Source organism: Thermobia domestica, chromosome 14 (assembly GCF_964235325.1).
Source record: "Thermobia domestica chromosome 14, izTheDome1.hap1.1, whole genome shotgun sequence".
Classification (NCBI taxonomy): Eukaryota; Metazoa; Arthropoda; class Insecta; order Zygentoma; family Lepismatidae; genus Thermobia; species Thermobia domestica.
In genome coordinates this window covers 199,866,943-199,894,870 of record NC_137467.1, presented here as the reverse complement: position 1 = coordinate 199,894,870, position 27,928 = coordinate 199,866,943, and the positions used below count along the sequence as shown (strand labels likewise).

Below are 27,928 nucleotides of genomic sequence, written 5' to 3'. Positions count from 1 at the left end.
TCCCTGTAACTTTTACCAATTGCGCGTAAATCAAAATTAACGTCACCATTGTTCTTCTGATTAAATTTGCGCCTTAAATCATGTATCACATGACCCTATTATTATTTTAAAAACTTAAACTTAATTCAAAATGGCGGATTTCAAGATGACCTCCGTCAGGTATACCCTTACTATATGACTTCCCCCTAGTCCTAATATGTACCCATATATTTGTTATTCGCCTTTTGTTGTTACAAGATGTCTTACAGAGCTGTTACCTCCAACTGTATGAAGACTATACTGTACTTCCATGTGATGTTCTGGTAGCTGTATCTCCTAAACCCCTGGAGCTTCGCACCTACAACTTCACTGAAATACTGACCAAATTTAGTACTACTTTCTCATATGTGTCTCAGTCAGCAACTCGATTCACCGAAACGTAAGGTTTACTTGTGAGCCACCGCGCCCCCTGGGTATCTTCTTGAATTAAGAAGTAGGAACACTCATCTGGAAAACCAGAAATAACAGTTACAAGAGCCGTTGTATTTACGAAACATAATCTACTAAAATGGAAGTGGTCTTAGCCCTTTCTACCTATTATGAAAGCCAAATGAGTTTATTGAAAAATGATACGGTAAAATAATCGTCCAAATTTAATGAAACAAACTAGTCAAACAGAATGTCCTATATGCAGTGGAGTTATAAGCTGGTTAAGTAAAATAGTCAGGCAATAATAAAGGGAGTGAAGTGGATTTTAGGATCTAGGATTTAGTTTTCGGGGCTTTCGACATCTACGTATGGCCATTTAGCCTGTCACATTTGAGGGATTCACTATCTGAGGAAAGGGAAGGAGGGAAGCGGCCTGGGACCCGCTTAGTACTATCACGGCATTTGCCTGGCGTGAATAAGGAAGACCTCATTCAGTATGGCTAGCCTGAAAAAAGATTTTTACACTTTCTCGACCGAGTTTCCCCACCGAGAATCGAAGCCGGGGCCACTCGCACCGAAGGCGAGAGCATTAGCGACTGCGCTACGCGGGGTCACAGGAGTGTAGTTGAATAGCAAAATCGCAAAATAGAATGAATAGAACAGAAATGAAATATAAATATTACGCTTGATAAAATAAAATAGAAATAGGCAAACCGGTCAACAAAATGGGTACAGCATTCTGAATAAACAAAATGGAATATCAGTTTGAAAAAAATGATCCAACGAAATGAACAGAATAGAATTGACAATTAAAGTGATGTTGATTGAAATAATCAATTAAAATAGATAGATAAAAGTGATCGAATGACGTAAGATAATGAGTGATATAAAATAAAATAAAATGATCCAATAGATTTGCGTAAAGTTAAAAACAATGGAATAATTTGAAAGATTTTAAATTGGGTAAAGCTAATCTGGTAGGATTAAATGTCAAGTGAAATGTTTGATTAAATTAGATCGAATAAATAGGCCAAAGTCAATTAAAATAAATAGTGAAACTGATCAATTAAAGCAAATAAATTTTTTCACAATTATTTATTTTCATTAATCACCCATCTTCTTTATCCTAAAGAACGTAGGCGTGGGAAGTAAAAATAGAAAATGAGTTTTAATTCATTTTAAAAGCAATCTATGGCCCTTTGTGTGAATTTTAACACTGGAGAAGCTAGCTTAGTTTATGTTCTTAGTATCAATTTTGGTTGTAATTTCTCAAGAGCCACAAAAAATAAATTGTAAATAATCTGAAAATTAATTTTAAAGTATATACACTTTCTACTTTTTATAATTTATATTTATATTCCGCAACTTTCAACTGAAAGTACCTTGAGAGAACTTCGTAGAAATATAATATTATAAATTGTCTGCAAATATATGACATTTAGATTAGAGGTATTGCTGCTTGTGCTCGGAAGAGAGGACCCAACACATTGCCTTGAGGTACAGATTATAAAAAGGCAGATTCATAATTCATGTTACCATTAATAATAAGACTTTTTAAGAATTCAGGTTAGAAATGAATTCATCTTGACACATAAAGATATGTAGCTAGAAGTTCCTCGTTTTAATGTAGATATCTGTTTATTTTCCTTTTTTTTAATCGATATGAATATACACAGATAGAACGTTTTGCATCTTGCTCTTACACGAAAGTCTCAGGTGGAAATTCCAGTCGTATTTTAATTTCAGATCAGTTTCCGGGGTCTTTCGATTTCCTTTACGTGTGAGCCTTTTCAGGAGCTACGGCCAAGAGAGAAGTCTCTCTTTGCCCTGTTTCTTTATCTTTCTTCTTCTCCTCCTTCCTCTTCTACTTTCCAATCGCATTATTGGCTTCTCCTTGAGTTTCTGCAGAAGCTACAAAACACTCTGCCGGCACATGCGCCCGCCAAGAAGCACAAGGCAAAGCAGTGGTACCAATCGGAGGAAAATTTTACAACAAAACTTACTGAATATGGGGTAAAAAAACAAGGAAAAGGAATATTGATTTAAAACTTGTATTATTTCAGGCAAATATTGCACCTGCAATACGTGAAAGTGCAGGTAACAGGCTAATATGAGTTTGTAAGAAGAGGAATGGACCAGCTCTAGTTCTATACGGTACCATCCTTGGTTAGCAAGCGCGTCTTCGGTACACGTGGTCTCAGGTTCAATTCCCAGTGGGAGGACATTTCAAGTTGGACATATTACAGTAATTTCGATGGCACCGATAGATCAACGAAAGTTTGGGTGGCCCGTCTGGTTCCCTTTCATCAGTGAAAAATTGCCAAGGTAAGCCTGCCAAAATATAGACGGGTGGTCTTATGCACCCCTGGCCATGACAATTTGGTAGAGATCCTGAGACACAAAATTTAGATCAGATTAGCTAGTGCCACCTATTCTGAATTAGATGGAACATCCTGATTATTAAGAAGAATTTTCAGCGTCCCGAATAATTCCAAAGAGGTTGAGTTTTAGGGTGGGACTCCAAATTATCCAAAACACTCATAAAATAGATGAGTCAGGTTTGTAAATTTCTATTATGCGTAGCCTGTGACTACACTGTAAAAAATATAAAGCAGTACTTAAGCATTTTTATAACAGATTTTGTGCAGAAAATGGCTCGAAAACTGTTTAAGAACATTGTCCTGCGCGTATCTAAAAAGCGTTAATTCTTAAAACAGTGTTCCATTACGACATATTTAATATACATATTCTTGTTAAAGACTTTGAAAACAAAGTTATAAATATTTTTGAATACACCTGGGACATAGTTAGAAAACAGTATAATAACTATATTTTGGCGTATACAATGTGTTTAGAAATTCAGAGACCGAACCCTAGGCTACAATTCCTTATAAGATATAATAATAAACAGGTAAACAAAAATGTATAATAAACAGGTCGACAAGTAAGAAATGAAATCAAGAGGGTTATTAACGGCATCACACCAGATGTTTGTGAACGCGTCATCGCAAATTTCAATGAACGCATTGCTCATTGCCGTGTAGCCTTGGGTGGTCATATGGCGGATACAATTTTTCATACATAAATGTGAGAAAATTACTTAATGTGTATGTATACATAAATGGGAGAAGTTACTCAATGTGTTTATAAAAAAGATTTTTCAATATATTTTATATTAGTTTTATAGCACTTTAATATTCGTCCCTATTTCCCGGACACCTTCTAGTATTCAAATAGAACGTCAACTTAGCAACTATAAATACCGTAACCATGAAGTGTGTTTCCCACAAGAAATATTTATTTTAAATGATATGGTTATGACAGAATTTGCCACCCGTCAAAACTTTCCACTCCGTGCAAATACATGTGTTGCACATATGGTATAGCCGACCCTGGTTGGGTCTATGGTTCGATCTCGACTCTCACGACTTCTTTAATATTTATAAAAATATTTTTTAATGTGTAATTGTATTAGACCCTATGCAAATGTTAATTTCTGAAAAATTACTCCTGTCCTTCGAAAAAGAAACTTCTGTATGTATGTTCTGGGGTTCAAAATCGTCTAAAAGTGGTGAGTAAATGCCATCCGTGGTTGTTCAAGGAGGTCGGTAATGTGTAAAGTGTGTTACATAGGTTGGAGCGTCGTTTCTGAATGTATATAATCATTATGGAGATCAGGAGTTCAGGTACATTTTGACACTCTTTCCATATGTTACAATGACTAAAAATAGTTTGTAAAAAATGTCAAAAATGTTTAAACATTGTATTATTTTTTCGGTGTATGGAGATAATGATTTAGTTCTACCGCTAACATTTTTCACGTTGGCAGTAATGAAATCACCACTAATCGTATTATTCATTCACCTGTTCAATGGTTGACAACTCCTATTCATCTAACGGCCAATACGCTAACGTTTCGAGTTTTCTGTTTCGTATATGTTTAGTTTAAATTTTCATTCATAAATATACATATTTCTTTGTGATTTTCTTAATGAATTATTCCATGTACACATTTATGTGTAAGGAACTGGCGATTTGCACATGTTTGATAAGTTGTCCTACTTTAGGCTTATCAGAAGATGGAAACCCTACTTTAACCCCTCTACTGAAGTCGGAAGTTCAAGAAATCTGCCAGTTTCATTTTTTTAACATTGGATTTTCGTTGTATAGTAAAAAAAAAAAAAAAAAAAAAAAAAGCAAGATATTGTAGGGAATTGTTCATCCCAACAATAAGTTCTATATTGGTGTTTATTTCCCTATTGGTATACTCCAAGTGACTAACCTGTGGTGGAAGAATGGTTATGACGTGAATGATATATGAAATACAGAGGCACTCATAACATCGAATCCGAATCTTGTTCGGGAACTAAACTAGCGGAAACAGGATCAGGGGTCACGGTAGCTTAATACTAGAGCACTTACTTCTGCTGCGTGGGGGTCCTTGATTCGATCCCTGGCCAAGTAATTTTGGGCTGGACAACATCATTAGCATGAGTTTTCTCGAGATACTTCCGTTTCCTTCCATCTTCTTGTATTTCCAATTCTTCCATCATCATTCACATGCCCTAATTATCCTCCCCTTTAGCCTAAAAGGCAGAATAGCAGGACGTTAAGCTGAAATATTTCATTTAATTTCGAAGGCAGGATCTCTACCATTCAACTATGAATATATATTTCTGAAAAAAGACGAATTGAAGCAACAGTGTAGAATAGTTATTTTTAATTCATTATTCCTTATATTCTGGATTATTTTCAGTTCACTTTTGCATTATTTACAACTAGTATGTGCATTACTTTTAGGATAATAAGCATCACTATTGGAAACATGTTTGTCACCGTTAGGGGATGGTAAATACCCCCCCCCCGAATAAATACAAACACTCTGTTCTTTTACATATACAATTCATAAATAAATAAATATAAAATTTGCTCCAGAAGAAGCAAGCTATTCTTTATTATTATCGACAACGAACGCCACACTTTAGCGCCATAAAAGTTATTTTTTTCTGGATTTTCTCTAAAACTACACATGAGAATTTTCCCTGAAGCATGTCCTTATGTTCAGCTGAATCTCATCAATCAATTTACATATTATATACTTCCTCTATGGACGATATTGTTAAGAGATTTCTCGTGGCTAAGCGGTTAGCGTACGTGACTTTGGCGTGGAAGACCCAGCAGGAGCTCATATGGTTCGTATCTCACGTTAAGCTGTAGGTGCACGTCTTATATAGCCTCGCTGCTGTAAGGTACGCTAAATTCAAAATCTACAACAATGTTACTGGTAAACAAACAATAAAGTTTAAGGTAATCATAATTTTGGCCTATATTTTGTTAGCGGTATTATTTGTCTATTAGGGATGTCCTAGAGGGTATGGTGGCGGGAAAGAGAGGGTGGGGACGAAGGAGGCTAGCGGATATCAAAACAAAAAAAAAAAAACGTACTTGAAGACGAAGAGGTTAGCGGAAGACCGTGAAGCATGGAAGCTCCTCAGTTGCGGCAAGTGACCTGCCAATAATGGCAGATTATCTATGATAATGCACAACGTAAAACGCATTAATGACGATATGCTTTAATAACGTAATAGCTTGATGACGATCTACTTCAATAGCAGTTTCATGTTAGCCCATATACGCTCAAATTATTCTTTCTAGAGAATTTTGTGAAATTTACCATATTGAGCCTATACCGTCCCAGAAGGAAAGTTACAAATGAATTTTCGTAACATATATATATTTTCGAACTTTTTCTTTATGTTGCAATAACACATCACTGAGCACAATGAGATACTCTTAGAGGTTTCTTGTAACGTTGCAGAATGAGTTACTAAAGAAATTCCAGTGAAAATGTTTCTGCATTACTTTTACATTGCTAAAAAAAAAAAAAAAAAAAAAAAAAATGTATGATTTATGTATGTAACAACAGTAACAAACAACCCGCTAAACAATGAAATAATACTAATTACACATTTTTTACATTATAAGAACGCTCAAAGGTAAATATAATTGAATCAATCGTTTCATCTAGTGCTCAAACATCTATTGTTTGTAGAATATGTCGAAGCATTTGTCGTGCAGGACCACTTTGCATATTTTGCACCTTTTCCTTGTTTGCGATTTGCATAACACACACATCAGTCTTTTGATTTCAGTACCTATCATATGCTGTCCATTATCATATTTCACTTCATTAGGCACACTCTTTATGTAGAAGTACTGACCCTTCCAGCCGTAGACTTTTGAGTTCCGTACTTTTGCAACAAAGAAAATATCACACACCTTCTAAATTGCAGGAAATCTACTTCACAGTATCTTTGCTGCATTAAGTAGGGAGAAAAAGTATTTTGAAGAGCAACATCAATCCCCCAAATAAACAAAGATCACCACCATTTCTTACTTCTTATATTTGTTCTGTAACATGCTACGTTTTGGTTCATATTTGCCAATAATATGCTGTTGAGGAATTTTGATCTTCTTCCTTTTAACTAAGTCCTTCGAGACTTCTTTCACTTGCGCCACGCCTTCGTAATTTGATATTACAAACATCACTCTATTGTCGTTCCAACGACAAATTACAAAAGAATCTTCACACGTTCGGAAGTCGAAAGAACCTCTCTTGTCATCCCGTAAAACATTTGCAGAATTTTGAGGGCTTCTTTCTATTCTGTCACTTCTGTCTCGGTGAATCCTATACCACGCTCTGTGAAGGCATCTACAACTTTAGTAGATAGGAAAAAGTTGTCTGCAAACACCTGATTACTGACGCCAACTCGTGGCAACGTGTCTGCATATTTCATAAGTACCCCTCCGAAGACCGAAGTTTGCCTTGTACTGGTTTGAGAAGCCTTTTGAACCCTGGTACACTTCAACATAAATTAGACAGCCAGTAGAAGGTGCCTTGGTACACTTATAGCCCAGTCGAAGGTCCAGGCACCATATCTTATATTCTACATGTATGGGTTTTCTCTGTATGAGTTGCTTGAGACTATTTCATAGTATAGCACAATTTAGTGTACTCATATAAGCTTGGTGATGCGAAAACACAACATTTAAATTTTTGCTGCATTCACTGCTATGTACTTAGTAGTGCGAAAAAAGCAACACGGGAATTCTAATACACAACAATTTTACTACAGAGCAGTACTGTAGAGTATTATATTTATTTATTTTCTCTTGAGTTATCAAACAAAATAAGCTTTTTGATAAATAAGTACGCGTAAGTACGAGTAACCTTTTGAAGTGCTGATTTTTTTCATCTACTAAGAGAAATTGTTTATTTGTCAACTTCAAAAGGTCAAACAATTGTGCATCAGGGGGTTGGTCGCATCAACTACCAAAGATCGTCATTGTTGCTAGCTACTCGAAACACAAGCAGTATCATATTATAAATTAACTAGATGTAGACCTGCAACCCAAAACCTTGAAATGTTGCGATAACCCAACACTATGAGTTAATAGGATGCGTTGTTATCGTAAAGCATCAATTTTTGGTTTTATAAAGAATTTTTTTTTCTATTTTCTCGGAAACTACGTATGAGGATTTACATTTATCCTCAGTTGGTCAATGTGATCTATCTGGTTCAGAGCCCGTAGTAATACTGTAATCACGATTGGGCTTCACTCGGATGCTTCTTTAGTGCGAGTGTGAAAAGCAATCACAATTTCATTTATCATAGCTCCGGCGTGGGGGGTGGGGTGGGGGTGAAGGCAATTGACCAACTTCGTGGGAATCGGTTAATCGAGCTTGTCTAGAAGAAACACTGACTCCAGTGTTGCATAGGGACAATATACGCAAGAACTTGAACTGAAAAGGTATAGCACATTAAGCGACTTATAACATATTTTTGGTTCGATTTCATACTGTTAACTATTTAATAACTTTATATTGTTATAGTGGAAGAAATAATAACGAATATTATTTTATTTTATTTGTTAACAAACATACTTCCCTTAAACGAACTTTAACAAACACACACATTGTATTTTTTTAAAAAATAAAAATAATTCTGTTTTGGAAACTGAATACCTATTTAAAAATTCAATTTATTCATAACTAAAAAGGAAACCATGGGAAGGACTCTCATAATCAAATTCTCAATTCTTACTTTGATTTTACTTTTTGATTAGCGTCCTATTTACACTGAGAAAAAAATCCATTATCCGTACAGCGGTATATTACAAATTTACGATATCCTTATGTTTACTACAGAAATCAGTATTTAGCATACATTATCCATATCCTACACATGCACTGCCCTTAGATGTTACATCATGTAGTTGCAGGATGTCTCACATCTAACAGTCATCCGGATATTACACACATATACGTATGTTACATACGTCAGCTATATGTTACATATGTCTATCTGTATGCAAGATCGTGACAACCTGTATCAGTCTTTCGTTCATACAGATAGTGTTTATTTGGAACACTTACACGGAAAGTGCGTATAAAAAATATTTTTCCAGTTATACGTTTGCTGTATGTTAAGTCCAAAAACTACAAGATTTACACACCTAACCTACATTTCCACGTACGATTTTTACTCAGTGTATCATCGAGGCTATATGAGACATAGACATATAACTTAACGTGGAATTCGAATCATATGAGATCTCGCCAGGAATCGAACCCGGATCCCTGATGAAAGGCGCGTACGCTAACCGCTTAGCCACAAGAAAACTTCCTCAATTATCACGTAAATCAATCAATGATATTAGAAACGCTTGATATCATTTCTATTTTGGTCAAGTATAAATAGACTTATTTTTTAAAAAAAATATTTTCTGTGGGACAAAGTTAATTTTATTATTTAATATAACTTGTTTTATTTATTTGTTGAAGTTTTTTTTTTTTTTAAAGAAAGCATGTTTTCAAAAACATTTTTATTTTATTTGACTTTTTGGTTTTGAGTACGACTTGATTTATTCTGTTTGTTACTTTCTAAAAGGAAGCTTTTTCTAAAGAGAAAATTCTCTAATATGCTAAGAAAATCGTGAAATCTGAAATTTTCTTCGAACATGTGAATACTAACCCCTGTGTACTAGATCATCCCGTTTTACTCAATAATAAACCAGGTTGCATACGAAAGGCTAATATCAATTTTCAAAATCAAACAAAATATCTGTCTTTAAAATGTATATAATCATAACTATACAGGCTGTTCATTTAATATGTAGGCAAAATCCACTGGTAAAATCCGAACACCTAAACAATAAAAAAAAAAGTCCATATTAACATAAGGCGAAAAACGTGTTGTTTTAAAGTTACGAGATACCGAAATCGAGAAAATTGTAACTTTAAGGCTGCCTGGCTTGAAAACTATGAGAGATATCAAAGGCGGTTAAAGAAATATTAGAGAAACTAGTACACGGTTTATCTGAATTACCATGTTTCAGAGTTGGGACGTATCGGCGCAACGGATTTTTATAGAGGGAGCTGCGGTATAGGTTTCGCTCTTTTACCTCTCTTTCTAAAATGATGTGCGCCGGTACTACCCAACTCTGAAACATGGCTATTTAGATAGACAGTGTACTAATTCCTCTAAAATTTCTTTAACCGAAATTGTATATCTCATAGTTTTCGAGCTAGGCAGCCTCAAAGTTACAATTTTCACGATTTCGGCTTCCTGTAACTTTGAAACAACGCGTTTTTTGCCTTATGTTGATATGAACTTTTTTTTTATTGTTTAAGTGTAAGGATTTCACCAGTGGGTTTTGGCTACATAATAAATGAACACCCTCTACATAAAGTAACAATGTAATATTGCCATCCGACTTGGAAAATTCCATCATTGTACAATGTCGGAAAATGAGCTAAATTAAAGTTGGAACTTTTGAATACACGGTTGAACCGTTGTTAAGTTAAAGAAAAGAATGTAAAAACGAAAAATGATTTAATTTCTTAAAAGGTATTTTTTTCATTCTAACCATTGGCAACATTGAAGACAAGGCTCCCGAAAACTTTTCTATGAACGAGGCAAGGGAAAAGTCAGGAGAGATTAGAAGCCCCTGTCTCCAGGGTTAATAGAATGCGGGTCGCTCTCGCTTTTCAGATTGGGATCTAATTACATGTTTAAAATGCTTAAATAATTAGCTGCACCTCAGCTCGGGAACTTTGATTCTCGGCACAATATCAAGGCAGCCAAAGGTAGCTATTGCGGGAGCCATAGAACACAGGCAAAAGCTGATGAACTTTACGGAGTGCATATATATATATATATATATATATATATATATATATATATATATATATATATATATATATATATATATATATATATAACGCATTTTAAAACAAACAACAAAAACAACATATAGAGCTAGAGTTTTAAAGACGGATTTGGTACCAAAAAAAAAGTGCCAAAACTAAGGCGAAGAGAGGACTGAAATACTTTATCGAATATTTAAGTTTGTAGTTTGTAGCTGGGTGGCCATAGAAATTAATGGCTTATAGCCCATAGTGCGTCACTGAAATTTTAGAGGATCTTTGAAAAACAACTTAATTGAAATTAATGAGAAAGATATATTTAAAATAAATTTATTTAATACAAGAACATTACGTTTAATCAATTCCGCAACTATTGTTGAGGAAGGGATGTATTAAAGAACGATACAAACTTAACCCTTTCACAGAGGAAGTCGACTTTTGTCGACAGAACCAAATTTCCTTAACATGCGAATGTCGACTATAGTCGACGTGTTAAAATTTGTTTGTCCGTATCTTGGCTTTGTCGAGAGTAGTCGCCAAAGTTGTACCGTTCATTTTTGTTTGTGTTCTATTGTTTTCGATAAACAATAGAAATCACACAGAAAACCTTGGGCGACTACAATCGACAAAACCAAGATACAGACAAATTTTAACATGTCGACTATAATCGACATTCGCAGGTTAGGGAATTTTTTTTCCGTCGCCTTCCACAGTGAAAGGGTTAAATATTCGATAAAGTATTTCAGTAGTAAGTAGTTGCACAATACCAATATGAACGTATTTAATTCCAACGGTAACAACTATGTTAGTAACACTAAAATTATTATTAATAATGATAACGAGTAAGAGTAGTTAATTACGAGTATGACAAATATTTGCTACAGAAAGACTTCTGTACAAGAAATATATATGTAAAAATAATTTACTTCAAAACAACACAAGGAAAACAAAATTTATTGCGTACATAACTAATACACAATATTATGTTACTAATATGAGGTCAATGGTGTGGAAACAGAAAAACAGACATTATGAAAGATCTGGGAATCACATTTGGCAGAAAGTTAAAATTTTGTCAACATAGAAATATATCATGGAAAGAGCAAGAAAGGACAATAGGCTTCATTTATTTATTTATTTACTATTTCAGAACGATAGAATATGTATTTATACAAATAACTTGTAAGAACTAAGGCTCTGTAATATGAAACAGTATATCTAAAACTTGGACTAACAGATTGACAGTATTCTTCTTTCGGACGCGATGGTAGCGCCACAAGAGATTTTTAGGACTTCTGCACTTTAGGACTTCTGCCTTTTAGGACTTCTGCAGTTTAGGACTTCTGCCGTTTAGGACTTGTGCTGCGAAATGATTTTTAGGACTTCTGCCGTTTAGGGCTTCTGCCATTTAGGACTTAGAGTTAGTAAGAAGTAAAGAAGGAGATAGAAAGAAAAGGGAGAAAAAAGATGTTATATATCGTGTAAAATGTCTAGCTTGCAATATGAAATATATTGGAGAAACGAGTAAATTGTTGAATTAAAGAATTAAACAACATAAGAGTGATGTAAAATATAGTAGAGAAAGTAATGCCATATTCAAACATGTCAAAGAAAAAGGACATAGGGTGGACTGGGAGAAAGTTATTGTGTTAGAATATGAAGAAAGTATGTTGCCTAGGAAATAAAAGGATAGAAAAAGAAGGAGATAATAACTTAATGAACTGGAGTAAAGGCTTGAGTATTAATAAAGAATTGAAAACGCTTATTGACAAACACAGGGAATTATAAGTTAATGCTGCTTCATATTGATTTTCTTATTTTGAGATGTTCTCTTATTGATCGAGTCGTCATAGATTTGGGCGTCTATGATTGGCTTAGGCTGTCTTCAACGGGCATCGTGCGACCAATGAGGAACCAAGTAGCTTTTTGTGGTCATTGCACTATACACTGATTTAGTGTATGTCTGATGAGGATCTTGGTTAGAAGATCGAAACGTAGGAATAATAAACACTTCTGACAAGAGTATATACACTTGTTTATTAAAAACTAAATTACAGTGTAATGGTTTCGACAACTTAACGTTGTCTTCATCGGACACTAGCTCTGATGTCTGATGAAGACAACATTAAGTTGTCAAAAACGTTACATTGTAATTTAGTTTTAAATAAACAAGTGTATATACTCTGGTCAAAAGTATTTATTATTTCTTTAGTGAGTTCCAGAGTCGTGATGGATAGAGTTGCATCGAAACGTAATATGCAAAGTACATGTATTTATTTTTTTGAATAGTACAGTTTTGTTCAGCAGTTAAGTGGTTTATTTCTGCATTGACATATTGAAAATTATTACTAAGGAATTTTCGAATTTTCTCCTATCTCGAGAAATAAGGGTGAAGATTAACTGAAGACTGAATATTAAAAAAATGTTTTTTTCTCGAAAATGCGTTTTTTGTTCATTTTTCATATATCAATATTTTATTTACAACCCTATACTCTATATAGTGTTATTCTATAATTAAGAATAATATAATTAAAATTTTGTTTTATATAGGCTATCCCATAAAGAGAACAACTTTTGAAATACCTGCCATTTCTGTTCTAGTAAGTTGGCAACACTAAACGTTACAGAATTTTCATCTGTTGTGTTTGTGATTAGTATTTACGGAGCACGGAATAGCGCATGATTCTCATTTGTTTCCTGTGCAGGTATTAACCCTTTCTGTAACCTGAGTTTTTGGGGTATTTTTTAGACTTTCAGTCAAGCAGCTACTGCATCGTCACTATTTATCCTAGGATCATGGTTCATACGTCATTCTCTTCAGAATGGAACCGGCTTTCAAATAGTATCACTTGTATGCTCATACCATACACCAGGAGAGGCAAAAATGATGTCAAAGGGAAAATTTCGGAGGGAATTTTTTTTTCATATTTTGGGCCCCTTTGGAACGGCCCTGTGTGAACGTAGAGATCTAAAAAATCTGATAAATAGTACTTGGTATACTGAATGTGTGTGCCAAATTTCAAGTTTCTATCTTGAATACTAAGGGCGGGAGAAATTTTATCAAGAATCCCTACAATGCCCCAAATTACCACAAAACATCATGATCTCAGGTAACAAATTTCCTGAGACATCTCTATTTACCCTAGGACTATAATCCGCCAATCATTTTCTTCAGAATAGAACTGCCTTTCAGGCGGTACCATTCACGAGTCTCTATCGTGTATCTAAGGCGAGAAAATCCCGAAGAAAGGGATTTTTTGGGTCTAAATATCCCTTTTTTCAACTTTTAGCCCCCCTGGACCCCCCTTTTTAACGCAGAGATATGAAAAAATCTGATAAATACTACTAGGTGGGCTGAATGTTTATGCACAATTCCAATTTTCCAGGTGCAAAAGTAAGCCCGCCAAAAAAAATATATACTGACAATGTCCCATATTCTCGTATACAGAGGAATATTTTGTAAACATTCCCTGAGACATCCCTAATTGCCCTAGGATCATGGTTTGCACATCATTCTCTTCAGTATAAAACTGCCTTTTAGCCGTTACCAGTCACATGTCTCCATCATGTATCTAAGGCGGGAAAATCCCGAAGAAAGGGATTTTTTGGTACAAATATCCCACTTTTCAAATTTTTGCCCCTCTGGATCCCCCCTGTTTTAACGCAGAAATCTGAAAAAAAAAAACTGGTAAATACTACTCGGTGGACTGAATGTTTGTGCAAAATTTCAATCTTCTACGTGCAAAAATAAGTTGGCCAAAAAATAATGAACATAGGCGAAAAAGAAAACATATAAAAGCAAATATATATTTAAAATTGTGACGTCATCATCTTCTATGTCTGGACGCAGGAATGTGTGAAACCATACGTAACGTGTTTTACAATGCCTCTGGACTTAAAAAAAAACGGACGAAAAAGCTCAAAAAGGAGAGTTATAACGCAATGTACCATGAAACACCCGTATGGTACAAATTGTACCATTGGATCCCCAAAGGATTAATGGAGTGCTCACAGCATTTGTAATAAGTATTCACTCCGACCACACAGTGTTCTCTCGTGAAGCGCTTCATTCCTACCGGTACAGAAAACAGAAGAAGATCATGCGCTCCGTGACTACTAACGATAAATACAACAGATGAAAATCGTGTAACATTCAGTGCTGCCAACTTTCTAGGACAGAAATGGAGGGCATTTTAAAAGATGCGTTCTTTATGAGACACCCTTTATTTCTCATATCTCTGATATATAATTATCAAGTGCCTTAGGTATTATCATTTGAAGTGTTTCTGGTACTAAAACTATGATAATTGTATGACACGCCTGGTAAGCTATTGAAAAACTAACCTGTCATTTCATAGAATATTACTGAACTTATATAAGCAATGTGCACAATAAAATAAGAGCTGCTATTTTAATTATGTTTTTTTTCTTTTTTCATATGCATGTATCATAATTATCGCTAACGACGAGTACTTTATTTCTTTTCAGGACGACTCAGAAGTTTGGGCCCAATGCCATTCCTCCAGTCTCAGAGGATTCCTGTGCGCATTTCAAGAAGCGTCCATCGGAAGCACTGTTACGGATGATGTGGCGGTGGGTTGGAGGGCGGACCCAGCCCAGGAGACGAGAGCTGGGGGGTGCTGCAGGCTAATATGGCTTCCGGCTTGCTGAGGGGTCGGTCGCATGCAGGGGAGGGCTGGTACTGCTGGTGGACGCTGGTGTTCGCCGTCTCTGGATGTGTGATGCTGGTGATGGCAACACCTGATTGGTCGGACTATTGCCCCTCAAGCTGCCGGTGTAAGTGGATTTCTGGTAAGAAAACTGCTCTGTGTAGTGACGCAGGGTTCACCACGGTGCCAAACACCCTCAACTCAGATATCCAGGTTTTGGATCTCACAGGAAACACAATTCCTTTCCTAACAAAGGACGCGTTCAGGTCAGTTGGATTGAACAATTTGCAGAAAGTGTTTATCCGCCGAGCAGGATTGAGAGAGGTGCATCGGGATGCCTTCAGGGATTTAAAGATTCTTATAGAAGTAGATCTTTCGGACAATTCTCTATCCAGTATACACCCTGATACATTCACGGGGAACGATCGTCTACGTATACTGTGTCTTAATGGGAATCCGTTAACGGAGCTTCGGGACGCTCAATTCCCTCCCCTGCCTCATCTCAGGACTCTTGAGATGCAGGAGTGTCAGTTACGACACATCCATCGCGATGCTTTTATTCATTTAGCAACTTTGGAATCTCTTAATCTAAACAACAATCGACTGAAACATGTGTCGGAGGCAGTGTTTCTACCCATAGTGAAGCTAAAAACTCTGTCGCTAGACAACAACCCATGGCGATGCGATTGCAAACTGCGGGGTTTCAGAAATTGGTTGCTAGCGAGCAATCTGTACTCAATCTCGTTGATGTGTACCGAGCCTGAAAGAATTATCGGTCGCTTGTGGGAAGAAGTTCCCCCGAAAGATTTTTCGTGTAGTCCTCAAATTGATCTAAGTGACAAAATGGTGCAAGGTGAAGTGGGTGGGAACGCTACGTTCAGTTGTTTTGTGCGTGGTGACCCCGAACCCGAAGTAAGATGGTTTTTCAACGGGAGACTATTGGGAAACGGAACGCCGTTCCAAGACCAAGTGCTCTTACTAGAAGAGGAAGAAGGGTATTTGGAAAAGTGGACCAACTTGACAATTTTGAATCTCACGGAACAGTACGCGGGTGATTATACATGTTTCGCAAGGAATACGGGAGGCGTGGTGAGTCGAAACGTGACTCTTCTTCTTCCAGAAGTTGTTATTGCTACCACTCTAAGCAAGGCAGAGTCGTGGTTACTATGGGCGGGGATTGTGGCTGGGGGTGTTGTTACATTTTTTGTGCTTATCGTTGCCGTGTTGTGTTGCTGTATTTGCGGAAGAAGGCGGAAAAAACGAAAGCGAAAATCCAAGATGAAGAGCAGTGTAAGCTACACAGAACAAGAGAAGAAACTGTTGGACGTGAGCATCACTGAACGGCCTTCAGGTGCGGGTAGTTTTGAGGGAATGTCCCAGACGGAAATGGAACTTCTCGACGTAGGTAGGGACCAGACTTCAGATCATTGTGAGCAAATGCATGTGACTATTGAACGACATAATGAGGAACCGAGTGTTCCGAGTTCTTCCTCAGCTGTAGTTTCTAGTGTTCCCGTCGCCGCTGCAGCCGCTGCTTCCGCCGGAAGCTATTCAGCCAATTCAAGCGTATTTCCTCCAAGAGGGACGCTGGCTCCTCCTCCGGAATTCTCATCGACGCTTCCGACAGGGACATTCGGAAATATTTTCATCTCAGTGTCAGTGACTCAAGAACCAGACGTTCCTCCTCCAGACGGGCAACGATATCCTGATCTCCTTGATATTCCCCACAGGACTAAGGCGTCATCCACAGTCGCGGCGGCGGCAATTAGTGTGGCTACGGGACCTGACTTGCCATCGGGACACACTCCATATTATCACCAGGACCTTCACTGCACAGCTCCATCGTTTCAGCAGTCGTATACACAAGCTTATCCAGCGATCGCGGAACAAAGGTCAGAGGAGGACCCTGCCTCGCGTGTGTCCTACGCCACACTTCCCAGGCGAAAGCACAAGGAGGACAGCGATTCAAGAATTGACCCTGTAGTTAGAGTGGGTCCACAATATGATAATATGGGGCCTAGAATTACCGCAGATGGTAGTTCCAAACTGTCGCTACATGGTAAAGATCTGGAACAAAACTTGACTGAGGATGAGGGTAGCGATCCTCATCTCACAGACATACCTCCCCCTCCTCCTCCTCCTCTTTGTTCACCATTACCTCCTGAGTACGTATCTTTGTGAAAAGAATTTCAATCTAGGCGACTTTTCTTGCTGTGAAGGTTTTGGTACGTCAGACAAATGTTTTTGTTATTACTAGATTGTTATGGAACATACATATTGTTAATGTCACAGCGTTTTTGTGTCTCAAAGTACAATTAGAATTTCATGAATGCTGACTAAAATTAATACCATTAAACACTTCGGTGTTTCCACCAAATTGGAAGCATTCCTATAACAAAATACTGGATCTAACATCTATCCTAATCAGTGGCGTATTTATGATTTTATTTCGGGGGGCTTTGCTAACTTTATTTCTGGTAAAGCGAAAATTCTGCAAGGTATTTCATTTACTTTAAAATAGTAAATAAAATTTGAATGCAGGCTTAAACCCGAAAGCATCCCCTAAATACGCCACTGATTCTGGCATTAATACATTATTGAGCTTTTGGTATTGTGCAAAGCTTAAGTAAATTTGAGGAAAGTGGTTTTGGTCATCTAGTTTTATTTCTTCTTTTGTGGCTGATTTATTACGGAATTGTGTTAGGTGAGTAATGGCTTCTAATAATTTGATAGAAAAATTCAGATGTTTGAAACTTAGAGTTAACCCTATATTGCATGAATTAACATCAATACAACTACAATTAAAGATGGTATACATCACAAGCCATAATATCTCCTTCATATTCAGAGCCACATAGTGGTAGATATTTCAAGATTGTTGGATACTTGACAAAAACAGAATTCACGGGAACGAGAAAAAATGTCATTGATTAAATACCAAACTTGTATCACTTACAGGTGTAATATTGGGTTAAAGATGAAACTTTATATGTGAGAAATCACTAAGTTTAAAACATTTATTTACAGTGTTTAATGGTTCTTTCATTTATGTATACTGTAAGACCTCGTTTCCATTTTACATGAATCTTGTAGCTGTCATAAAAATCTTGAAACCCTATAATATTTATCCACGTAAACATAGTCTTGAAAGGGACATACAACACTTTTTTCCATCTTGCAAGGAGTTAAACCATGCGCAACTTTCTGGGTCGCCTTGCTTGCTACCTGCTATCGCCCTCCCGCTGACATAACGAAAAAAAAAAAAACAGTTTTGCCGCTTCCGAAACAACGGAATCTTTTGGACAGGAATGGGAAGCGCGCCAAAATACACGTTTTTAATAAAGAGGTTCACAATTTGTCTACTAGAGTGCAGTGCTGCATGGGTGGATATATCTTTCTTGCTTTGAGAAAGCTGTAATGTGTAAACAGTAAATGGAAAGATAGGGTTGCAAGATTTTTTTAAAAAAATCACAGCTACAAGATTCATGTAAAATGAAAACGCGGTCTAAGATTCGTCACACTGCAATTACAAAGAAATCTTGTTAAATAATTATTAAACGTGACAAGAGGAATACAGCTTAGTTGAAACAAACCATTGTTAATTGTTATTTTAATATTAACTGTATTTTTCGTATTATTGAATTGTAATTCTAAAGTAATATTTCGACAAGAAATTTACCATTAATTCATTGTAATTTTAGTATAAAATATTATAGTACATTAAGCTTTATAATTACGTAGAATGATGAAAGATTTTACATTACACACAAGCAAAATGAAAATTTAAAAGGAAAGCTCTCACATAGAACCCATTAACTAACTATACATTATGACGTTTTGTGAGTGATGTCGAATAACTTTATTTTTAAAATTTAAACCATCACAATTTTTTTACTGATAGCAGATAGTCCAACCAACCTAAGGAGCAATTTTCAAATAGAATGGTCAAGCTGAGTTACGAAAGATCCTAATAACTATTTTCAGAATAATGCGTTCCTGCGTTCCTATACTGTACTGTAAAAATAGCGCTGTGTTTGTTGAAGTACGAGGGACACCCAATCAGTTATCTACCTAGACAGGAAGGAATGCAAATAGGCTAACCTGGTCATCACTGTTTTTTGATGTAGCACCCATGGAGGTGTATACACTGTCGGCACTTTGGGGGCAGCTAAAAAATCCCAGAGAAAAAAGTAGTTTTTGTCTTGGGCTGCAAACCATTGGGAAACAGCCTGTCGGACCTCGATGATGGAACTGGACGGACTCCTCCTTGCTCTCGGGATCCAATGATTGATCCAGGTTTCGACCTCTGTCACCACCTGAGCCAGGAATTTGTCCTGGTCCTCCTCAAAGAAATGCAACAAGTTTTGGGACAGCTGAATCTGGCAAACATTCGCTACGCAGCGTAACACATTCTGCTCATGGCGACTGCGTTGCTCCGACTGACCTCAAATCGCCCAGCGGGGTTCCCCATAGTGGCCGTGGCGTGTGTGTCAGACATCCACCCTTCCCTTCCTGTCTAAGTAGATAACTTATTGGACGCTCCTCGTAGGTACTTGGCTGTCGTGATACTTAAATCACTTGCAAGGGCTACTGTGTAAAGGAGCGTGTATTCATTATATTATGGACCCAGTTCAGTTTCTAGTGACTCATCTTGTACAGAATAAAATTAATACAATTATTTCCAGTATCTTGAACAACTACTACAAGAGAAGTCCTTAATGAAGTCACCTACTTACAATATCAAACTTAGACAATTACAGCATTGCTCCTATTAAGGCAACGGACTAATTTAGGCAATGGTTCAATTTAGAATACCTTCCCTTACATGTTATTTACTTATTTATTTATTTATTACCAAAAACGACTATTAAATCAATAACCACTACAAAACCTTTCTTTTTTGGTGCAAAATTTTTGAGTGGAGGATTTTTGCTGTGACATTAACAATACAGCGTCAATTACGAATTAAAGAATACATTTTTCATTGTTACGTCAATAGATATAAAGATAAATAAAGATATCAAGTTTTAAAAAGAGAAACCTACAGTTATTGTCATTCCTTCTGTACATAGTTATCTACAAGATATTCATCTTTCGCAAATTGTAAATGAAACATTGTAAACTAGAATGAAAATACAACGGACATGTCTCTATGAAAAAAAAGTGTTTTAGGAAATAACCTGGATGAAGACAATTGTTGCATAAATATGTGGAAAGAAAACTGTTAAGCTGGTTATACATAATCAAATATTCCATCAAATATTGTATCAAACATTTCAGTAAAATGAAATTTGGACGTGTATGATACCAAGTTGTATGCAACTTTTGCGTTGGTTACAACATTTAATACAGCTATTCTAAAATAAAACATGTTCTATTCCTATCCAACAGTGCATTAAAGAAAATAAACGAAAATCACTGTACGATGGCACTAAACGTGGACACGGGAAGCTATTGATACATTCCTGTATTGTATAACTGTAAGCTTAAAGAATATTACAATAAGCACAAACACAAAGAATCCTTGGAAAAAATTGTGGCTGAAGTTAGGTGCAAGGCCAGAGACTACAATACAAGTTGGTGAGTCTTCACATTTCATATGCACAGTTCATATTTCCATTTACTGTTTGTTTTAAGATTTACGACTTAAATAGCTTACTGATAAATAACTGCCTCAAGCGGGTACCGTTACCAACAAATATAACAATTGACTCAAGAAATGTAAACAAATGAGCAACAAAATTAAGTTTTCTACTCGATCGTTTATAGTGCTTGTAAAAGTTTTAGTCAAGTTATTTGAACAAATGACTATCCAAGATAAGTTTGATAGAACATTTGATGGAAAATTATAATCATGTATAACTGGCTTTGGAGTTATATTTGTTAAAGAAATCAGGATGATTTTATTCTTTTGTATATTGTTTATTATGCTGGGTTTCTGGTTTCCTTAATTTTAATTATGAAATTCAAGGGCGTAATATTATTTAAAACACGCACAGTAATATCTATTTATGTTATTTTTTATGACTACGTAAAAAATCTTACAGCTTAAACTATTCATGGATAGTAGCGCAACAAGAATTTTTGATCCAAGGAGGTGTGAAATAATTTTGTATATTCATACACGCCAACTAACACAAAATTGAAATAAACCTTTTCTTCTTCTTCTTCTTCTTCCGTAATATAGGGCTAGCCTTCAAATTCCTTTAAGTTGATTCACTTATGAAAATTGAGGACTAACATACAACTTCAGACAGATACGAGGACTTGATGTAGATGTGTTTCACACTTGGTTAGATATAACAAATTAGCAAAAGACAATGAATTAAATTATTTAGCACATCCATAAATATTCTATAGGATGACTTGTTGTCAAGTGTACCAAGAGGAAATTTAATAACTCCTAATTCTTGTAAATCTTCATGTGTGGTTATTTACTATTTAGAAAGACTTGTATTCACATAAAAAAATACAGTGTTTGATTTTGAGCCAGAATTTACTTAACATGGTTTGGAAATGAAGTGGATATGATATGGATTTACTACGGACCATGTGCTGCTTCAAAATGAAAAATAAAATATAACATTCTTTCAAAAATAGAGAGGTCACTTAGAAGATAATTAGATACCAAGAACTTAAATTCTTTTGTCTAAAATTTTTGATTCTTGCTACGTGACACACACTCATAAAACCATTAATAAATGAGTCCTATTGTTTACCATAATATGTGTAAAATTTTAGTTTACTTTCAAGTTTTTCGTCCATCAAAAAAAGTTCAATTCGTTTGAAAATAATGTCATATATTTCTATAATATTCTTCTTGTTCTTTGCTCTTTCCCATGTTTATACAGGTTTAACCTTCCCCTCTTTAAATATTTTCCTCCACTCACTTGTATCCTGGGAGTTCTCTATTTTTCTATCCCTTCTCCCTAGAATCATCTCGTATCTTGTTCTTCTATCTCATTTTGGGTTTTCCCTCTTCCTTTGTCTTGTTAGTTCCATTTTTCCAATTTTCTTTTCCACCTAGTCTCATTTCTTCGTTCCAGATCTTCGTTCTTAAAACTTTCTACACAAAGATTCCACCTTAACAGTGGCTCTTACATAATCGTTCCTTATTCCATTCTCCCTCACCACACCACGTATCCATCTTAACATACTTACCTACGCCACTTCCACCTTCTCTTCGTGGACCCTTGTGATTACCCAGGTTTCACTACTGTACATCATTGTCAGTCTTTTTAAAGTTTTATATATACAGCATTCTAAACTTCAACTTACCTTTTCGTCACACAGCACCGCACTTATTCAACTTCAGTTCATTCACCAGATTGTATTGTATGTTGGGTTTCATCAATCATCTGTATGTAATCTTCCATCATGGTCGAGGCACGACGCAAATATAGTAAATGAAATACTACTAACTCTGTGGCCTATGGAATCATGAGGTTCAATGCCGTGTTCACAAAAGCTCTCCATTGACTTCTATCCTTAGCCAACTAGACTCAGTTTCTACTTTGTATTTCTATTTCTGCAAGATCCATCTTAATATTATCCTCACATCTTTGCCTTGGTCTTCCTAATGGTCATTTTCCGATTGACTTTCCGGTTAAAACTTTTAAAGCGTTCCTACTTTCTTTCATTATGGCTACATAACCTGCTCACCTAAGCCTCCTAGATTTGATGACCGTAACAATATTTGGCAAACGGAAGTTTACGCCATTCCCCATTCTCGTTCCTGTTTGGTCCGAATATTTCTCTCAGGATTTTGTTCTTAAATACTTTCAATCGCGTTCTTCTCTCAGAGTAAGCGACATGTTTCGCAACTATACAGGACAACAGACATGATTATCATTTTATATATTTTAAATTTACATTTGTCGACAGAATTCGCGATGACAAAAGATTTTGAACTGAATAATAATACGAATTTCCTGCTTTTAGTGGACATTTAACTTCATCGTGGATATAATTTTGATCTGTTAATATTGATCCTATTTGAAAGTATCCATTTTGTTGAAAGTACTATTTGGTATTTTGACGCTTCCATAATTTGCAGTATTACGATCCCGGTGAATTTCTATGTGTTTAGGAAATGAAATAGTTCGCAAAACATAATTTTAGGTTTAGAATGTTAGTTCCTTTTGATCCAAAATAGATGCTGCGCTACTATCCAGGGGAGACAAAGGCTATATGACACGAAAATTGTAACATATATGAACAGATAGTACTAAGATTGTATGCTATAAGTATTATCCTAATCAGTTAACATTGAAAAAAGTCATACGAAAAGCGCCTAATTACGTTTTACACTTCAAAGTGTCGTCATGAATATATGAATATATGAATATATTAATTGTTACTTCTGATTTATTTCAATGCTAATTTATTCTGAAATTATACTCATTGACACGTTATTGGAGTTACATATATGATTAATTTATTAAATGCTGTAATAATTTTATTATGAAAAATCATCCTTTCAATCGAATTTTAAGGGCAACTGAGTTTATCAGAAGACAATCGATTTGCACTGACGTATCGATGTAGTGAACGCTTTATTAAACTATACATTATCATATATCCATACGATCATGTAAATAAATACATTTAAATACCCTTTGATACTATGTCATTACTCATGCTTCGAAATACTGTATATTGAGTGATTTAGTGGTGTCAACCATTTATCTCTTTTGAGTATTAAAAGTGAACTAGTATGTTAGTTATTATCATTATTTTATTATTTATAAAGAAAGGCTGCAGTTATACACTTTGTATTTTAAGAATTAACTTTGGTCAATGAGTGTGCAGGAAGAATTCTTTTCGAATCGAACTTTCGATTTTTTTTTTTTTTTTTTTACAAAGATTAAGAGTAACATTACAACTTTCATTCTCAATTTTCTTAGTATAATACAATTAAATTAATTAGTTAATACAAAACAAAAGTTATCAGTTTACATAAATAGTTAACGTAGACCAATAACAAACATGTAACAATTCACCGGATTGACAATGGGAGCTTACAAGAGTGAGATACGTATAAATATGTCCAAGTTACCTAAATGACGAATGTTCAGCCTTGACCAGCTTACACAAATGATAAACGTACAAATTGACAGACTTACAGAAATGATATCTTTACAGGAGTGGCGGTTCTGAAGGGAAATCATATCAGGAAAATGATTTTTTATATCTATACAAAGCTTATCTAATGTTTTAATTGATATATACAAGTACCCAGACATTACGTAAATTTTGTTTCCTTTTGGTTGTAATAATAAAATTTCATTTTATTTTAATTAATTAATTGATTTAGCCGATATGACTTCCTTGAAATGCCATCAGTAAATATATGCACATTCACATAGATAACAAACATACAGGGTGGACATAAAGTCTCTCCGTGAAACAAACATTAACAACAAGAAAACTGAGAATGATAGAAGCATATTGTTACCCACAAGACATCCAAGCGATATTCAATTTCCATCCATGTGTTATTTAACATTTCAGGAGTCACTATGTTTACTGCGATCCTTATCCTGTTTTTGAGTGTTGCAATATTACGAACACATATTGCGTAGGCCCTGTCTTTAACATAACCCTACAGGAGGAAGTTCGCAACGCAAGGATTTTTTGGGATTCGTGTTAAAGCAACATAAACAGCTTCCACACTTTCCTCACTAACACTCGGTTTACCGCTTCTATCACAATCTAAAACACTTCTTGTTGTAATAAACTTGCTATACCATTCCTCCATGCTCTTACTATGTGGTAGCTGCTGTCTATACTCTCTCCTGAATGTCCGTTGAACTGTGACGAGAGATTTTGTTCCATGATACCACAACACACACTTTGCTTTGTGCTGTTCTGGCGCCATTTTATAACAAATGACTATCGCGCTTCGGTGAGTTGCAGTAGATGGCAGCACAGTCTGTGGCAAAAATCTTGAAGTATCATACAAGCGATGTTTTCAGACCACATGCTTCCATCATTCTCTGTTTTCTTATTATTAATGTTTGTTATCAGAGAGATACTTTATATCCACACTGTACAAACATGATCATTTCAGTAAATAAACTTGTATAAACACCGTCAACGTACAGCAACGAAATGCATACAGAAATCACTAATCATGACAATGTAATTAGTTTACAGCTCTACCAATTAGACAAGAACTACAAAATTCAACATTTGTGATACATTTGGCAAAATAAAATTCACTGTATATAAGAAGTACTGTGTACTATAAATAAATCCAATATCGTAACTAATATATAGTTATTAATGAAATGGATAAAAGACTGAAAATAATTATCTTCAGTGAGAATCGACATCATATATTTTGCCGATGATTCATTTTTGCCCATATCACGAATATTGGAACGAACTAACTTTCCACTTGCGAGCAGAATACCATCTTTGAAATCTCAACTTTGGACTAGTTGTAATGTCAATATTTAAATTTTAGAATATTTTGAAAGTAATTCATAAAAAATGGGCTTAACAAAATTTGATGTAGTTTCAAACACGTTTTTAAGTTTATTGGCATGTGATTGTTTCATTGCCTTAAATGGTGTAGTACTCTTTCCCATTTACTAAGGATATTATCAAACACAATACCTCAAACACTGACTGTAAAAATTTTCATTGTCGTTTCCAAATAGGGTTTCCTATAAGTAAGGTGGCGACTTCAACGAATGTCAAGGCGCCCGTGATTTTTTTTTTTTTTTAGTTTTCTTCATTTAATTGTGATTCTTTTCAGGTTTGAAAAGCCGGAAAGCGACAAAATAATCATAACTTTTCTAGAGGTGGAATGAAAAAAATAAAATTAGTTTTTAAAAATGGATGTAGCTACTTTGTCAACATCTATTATTGACAAGCAAACAATAGTCCATTGATAATGCAGGAATTTACCGAATTTTGAATTGTTACTTGACTGTTTTCCTTAAAACGGAATTGGCAACAGTGGGGGCCCATGGAAAGTGTGGGTGACCCTGCTCCGAATACTAATGTATACGAGAAACCATCTACGTAATTTTGTTCTACAGGGTTGTCCACAAGCGGAAAATCATAACAAAAACTGCGCCATTGAAGTTGTAAGATATCGAAGAAAAGTAGCTCAAAACTTTAAACCAGTTAGCTACTTATGAATAAAATCCGTATAACTAACACAAAAAACATTAAAAAAGTAAGATCACACCCGAAGAGGGCTATTGGGTGGATACTAGTGCAAAAGTGATACTAGCATTTTTTGGGAGTGGGTGGGGGACGGCGTTGTCATATTACCAGGAGAGGTTTAGGGATGTAACATTGATCACATAAGACGGTTACCTCTATATTCAATTCATCATTGGGAGAGGTTTCGAAAATTACAGCAGTCAACTAAATCACAATACCAGAAGTGTCGTTGTTTTGATATAACAAAACTATTGGACATTTCGAAAGAGGAGCGATTTTTATTAACAAATCAAAAAAGTGACAAAACTTTAATTAATAATTGGGATGTATTTATAAAAGAATCATGACATCATATCATGTAAAATATAATAAATTCTTCCTTTCTACCTCCTTCTCTACATTATTCTCTATCTATCTATAAATATTCGCTGAATGCTGTAAGTATACTTTGTTACATAATTCTGTACATATATAACACTACGAATACTGTCTCAGTGAGGGAGAAACAGAACATGGTTGGCAAAAATAATTGCGCACACAAAAAAGAAGAATCTATTTCATTATATAAATATTTGTTTATTTATAATACATTCAAGTTAATTATTATGTCGAGCTATAACGGTTATTTTATCAACTGGTTGTTATCGATTTTATATTACATAGGGTCGTACGTCCTTCTTCTGTTCATGAACTGTTAAATATTCTGTTATGTAAAGGCGTAAATTTTTCCTTTAATTATATGAATTCTTCAGTGTTCTTAGCTATATAAAGGATTTTACTTTTTCCCCTTTACTCAAAAACTGGTAAGCGTTCTTAGTTATGTGAAGACGTAACATTTTCCTCATTTATTTGAAGGGCTTGGGGAAAAGTAATCATGACCTTTATTTTAAAACAAAATCAGTTGGATACAGAAAAACAATGATAATACTCATGTAAGCTGAACTGTGGAAAGAGTTCCGATTTAAAACAACAGTATATTAATCACGCTGTTATTGATAACTTGAACTGTTTCAACAGTTGAGCTCACATAGCGTTATCATTGTTTTTCTGTAGTCAACTGATAGTTTTTCAAATGAAGGTTGACATTGTTTCCTCCCATGCCCTTCATTTATGAACTGTTACGTATTCTATGTTATGTAAAGACACATTTTTTCCTTTATTCATGAACTGTTAAGTATTCTGGGCTATGTGAAAGCATATTTTCTTCCTATATTCATGAACTGTTAAGTATTCTAGGTTATTTAAAGACACATTTTCTACCTTTATTAATGATGTGTTAAGTATTCTAGGTTATGTAAACACACATTTTCTCCCTTTATTCATGATTTGTTAAGTATTCTAGGTTATGTAAAGACACATTTTTCCTTTAATCATGAATTGTTAAGTATTCTAGGTTATGTAAAGACACATTTGTTTACTTTATTCATGATCTATTCAGTACTGTGAATTATGTAAAAGT

General features: G+C 35.2%; 1 protein-coding gene across 2 annotated transcripts in view; it reads left to right on the top strand.

Annotated features, from left to right (window-relative positions):
- LOC145670523 (uncharacterized) overlaps nucleotides 1-26,810 on the top strand; it is a 335,206-nt gene extending 308,396 nt beyond the window's left edge. For both annotated transcript variants that reach the window (XM_081739296.1, XM_081739295.1), the window contains one exon: nucleotides 15,107-26,810. In XM_081739296.1, the coding sequence (XP_081595422.1) occupies nucleotides 15,271-17,469 (2,199 nt within the window). In that variant the 5' untranslated portion in view covers nucleotides 15,107-15,270 and the 3' untranslated portion in view covers nucleotides 17,470-26,810. The remainder of the gene's footprint in view (nucleotides 1-15,106) is intronic.
- The last annotated feature ends 1,118 nt before the right edge of the window (nucleotides 26,811-27,928 follow it).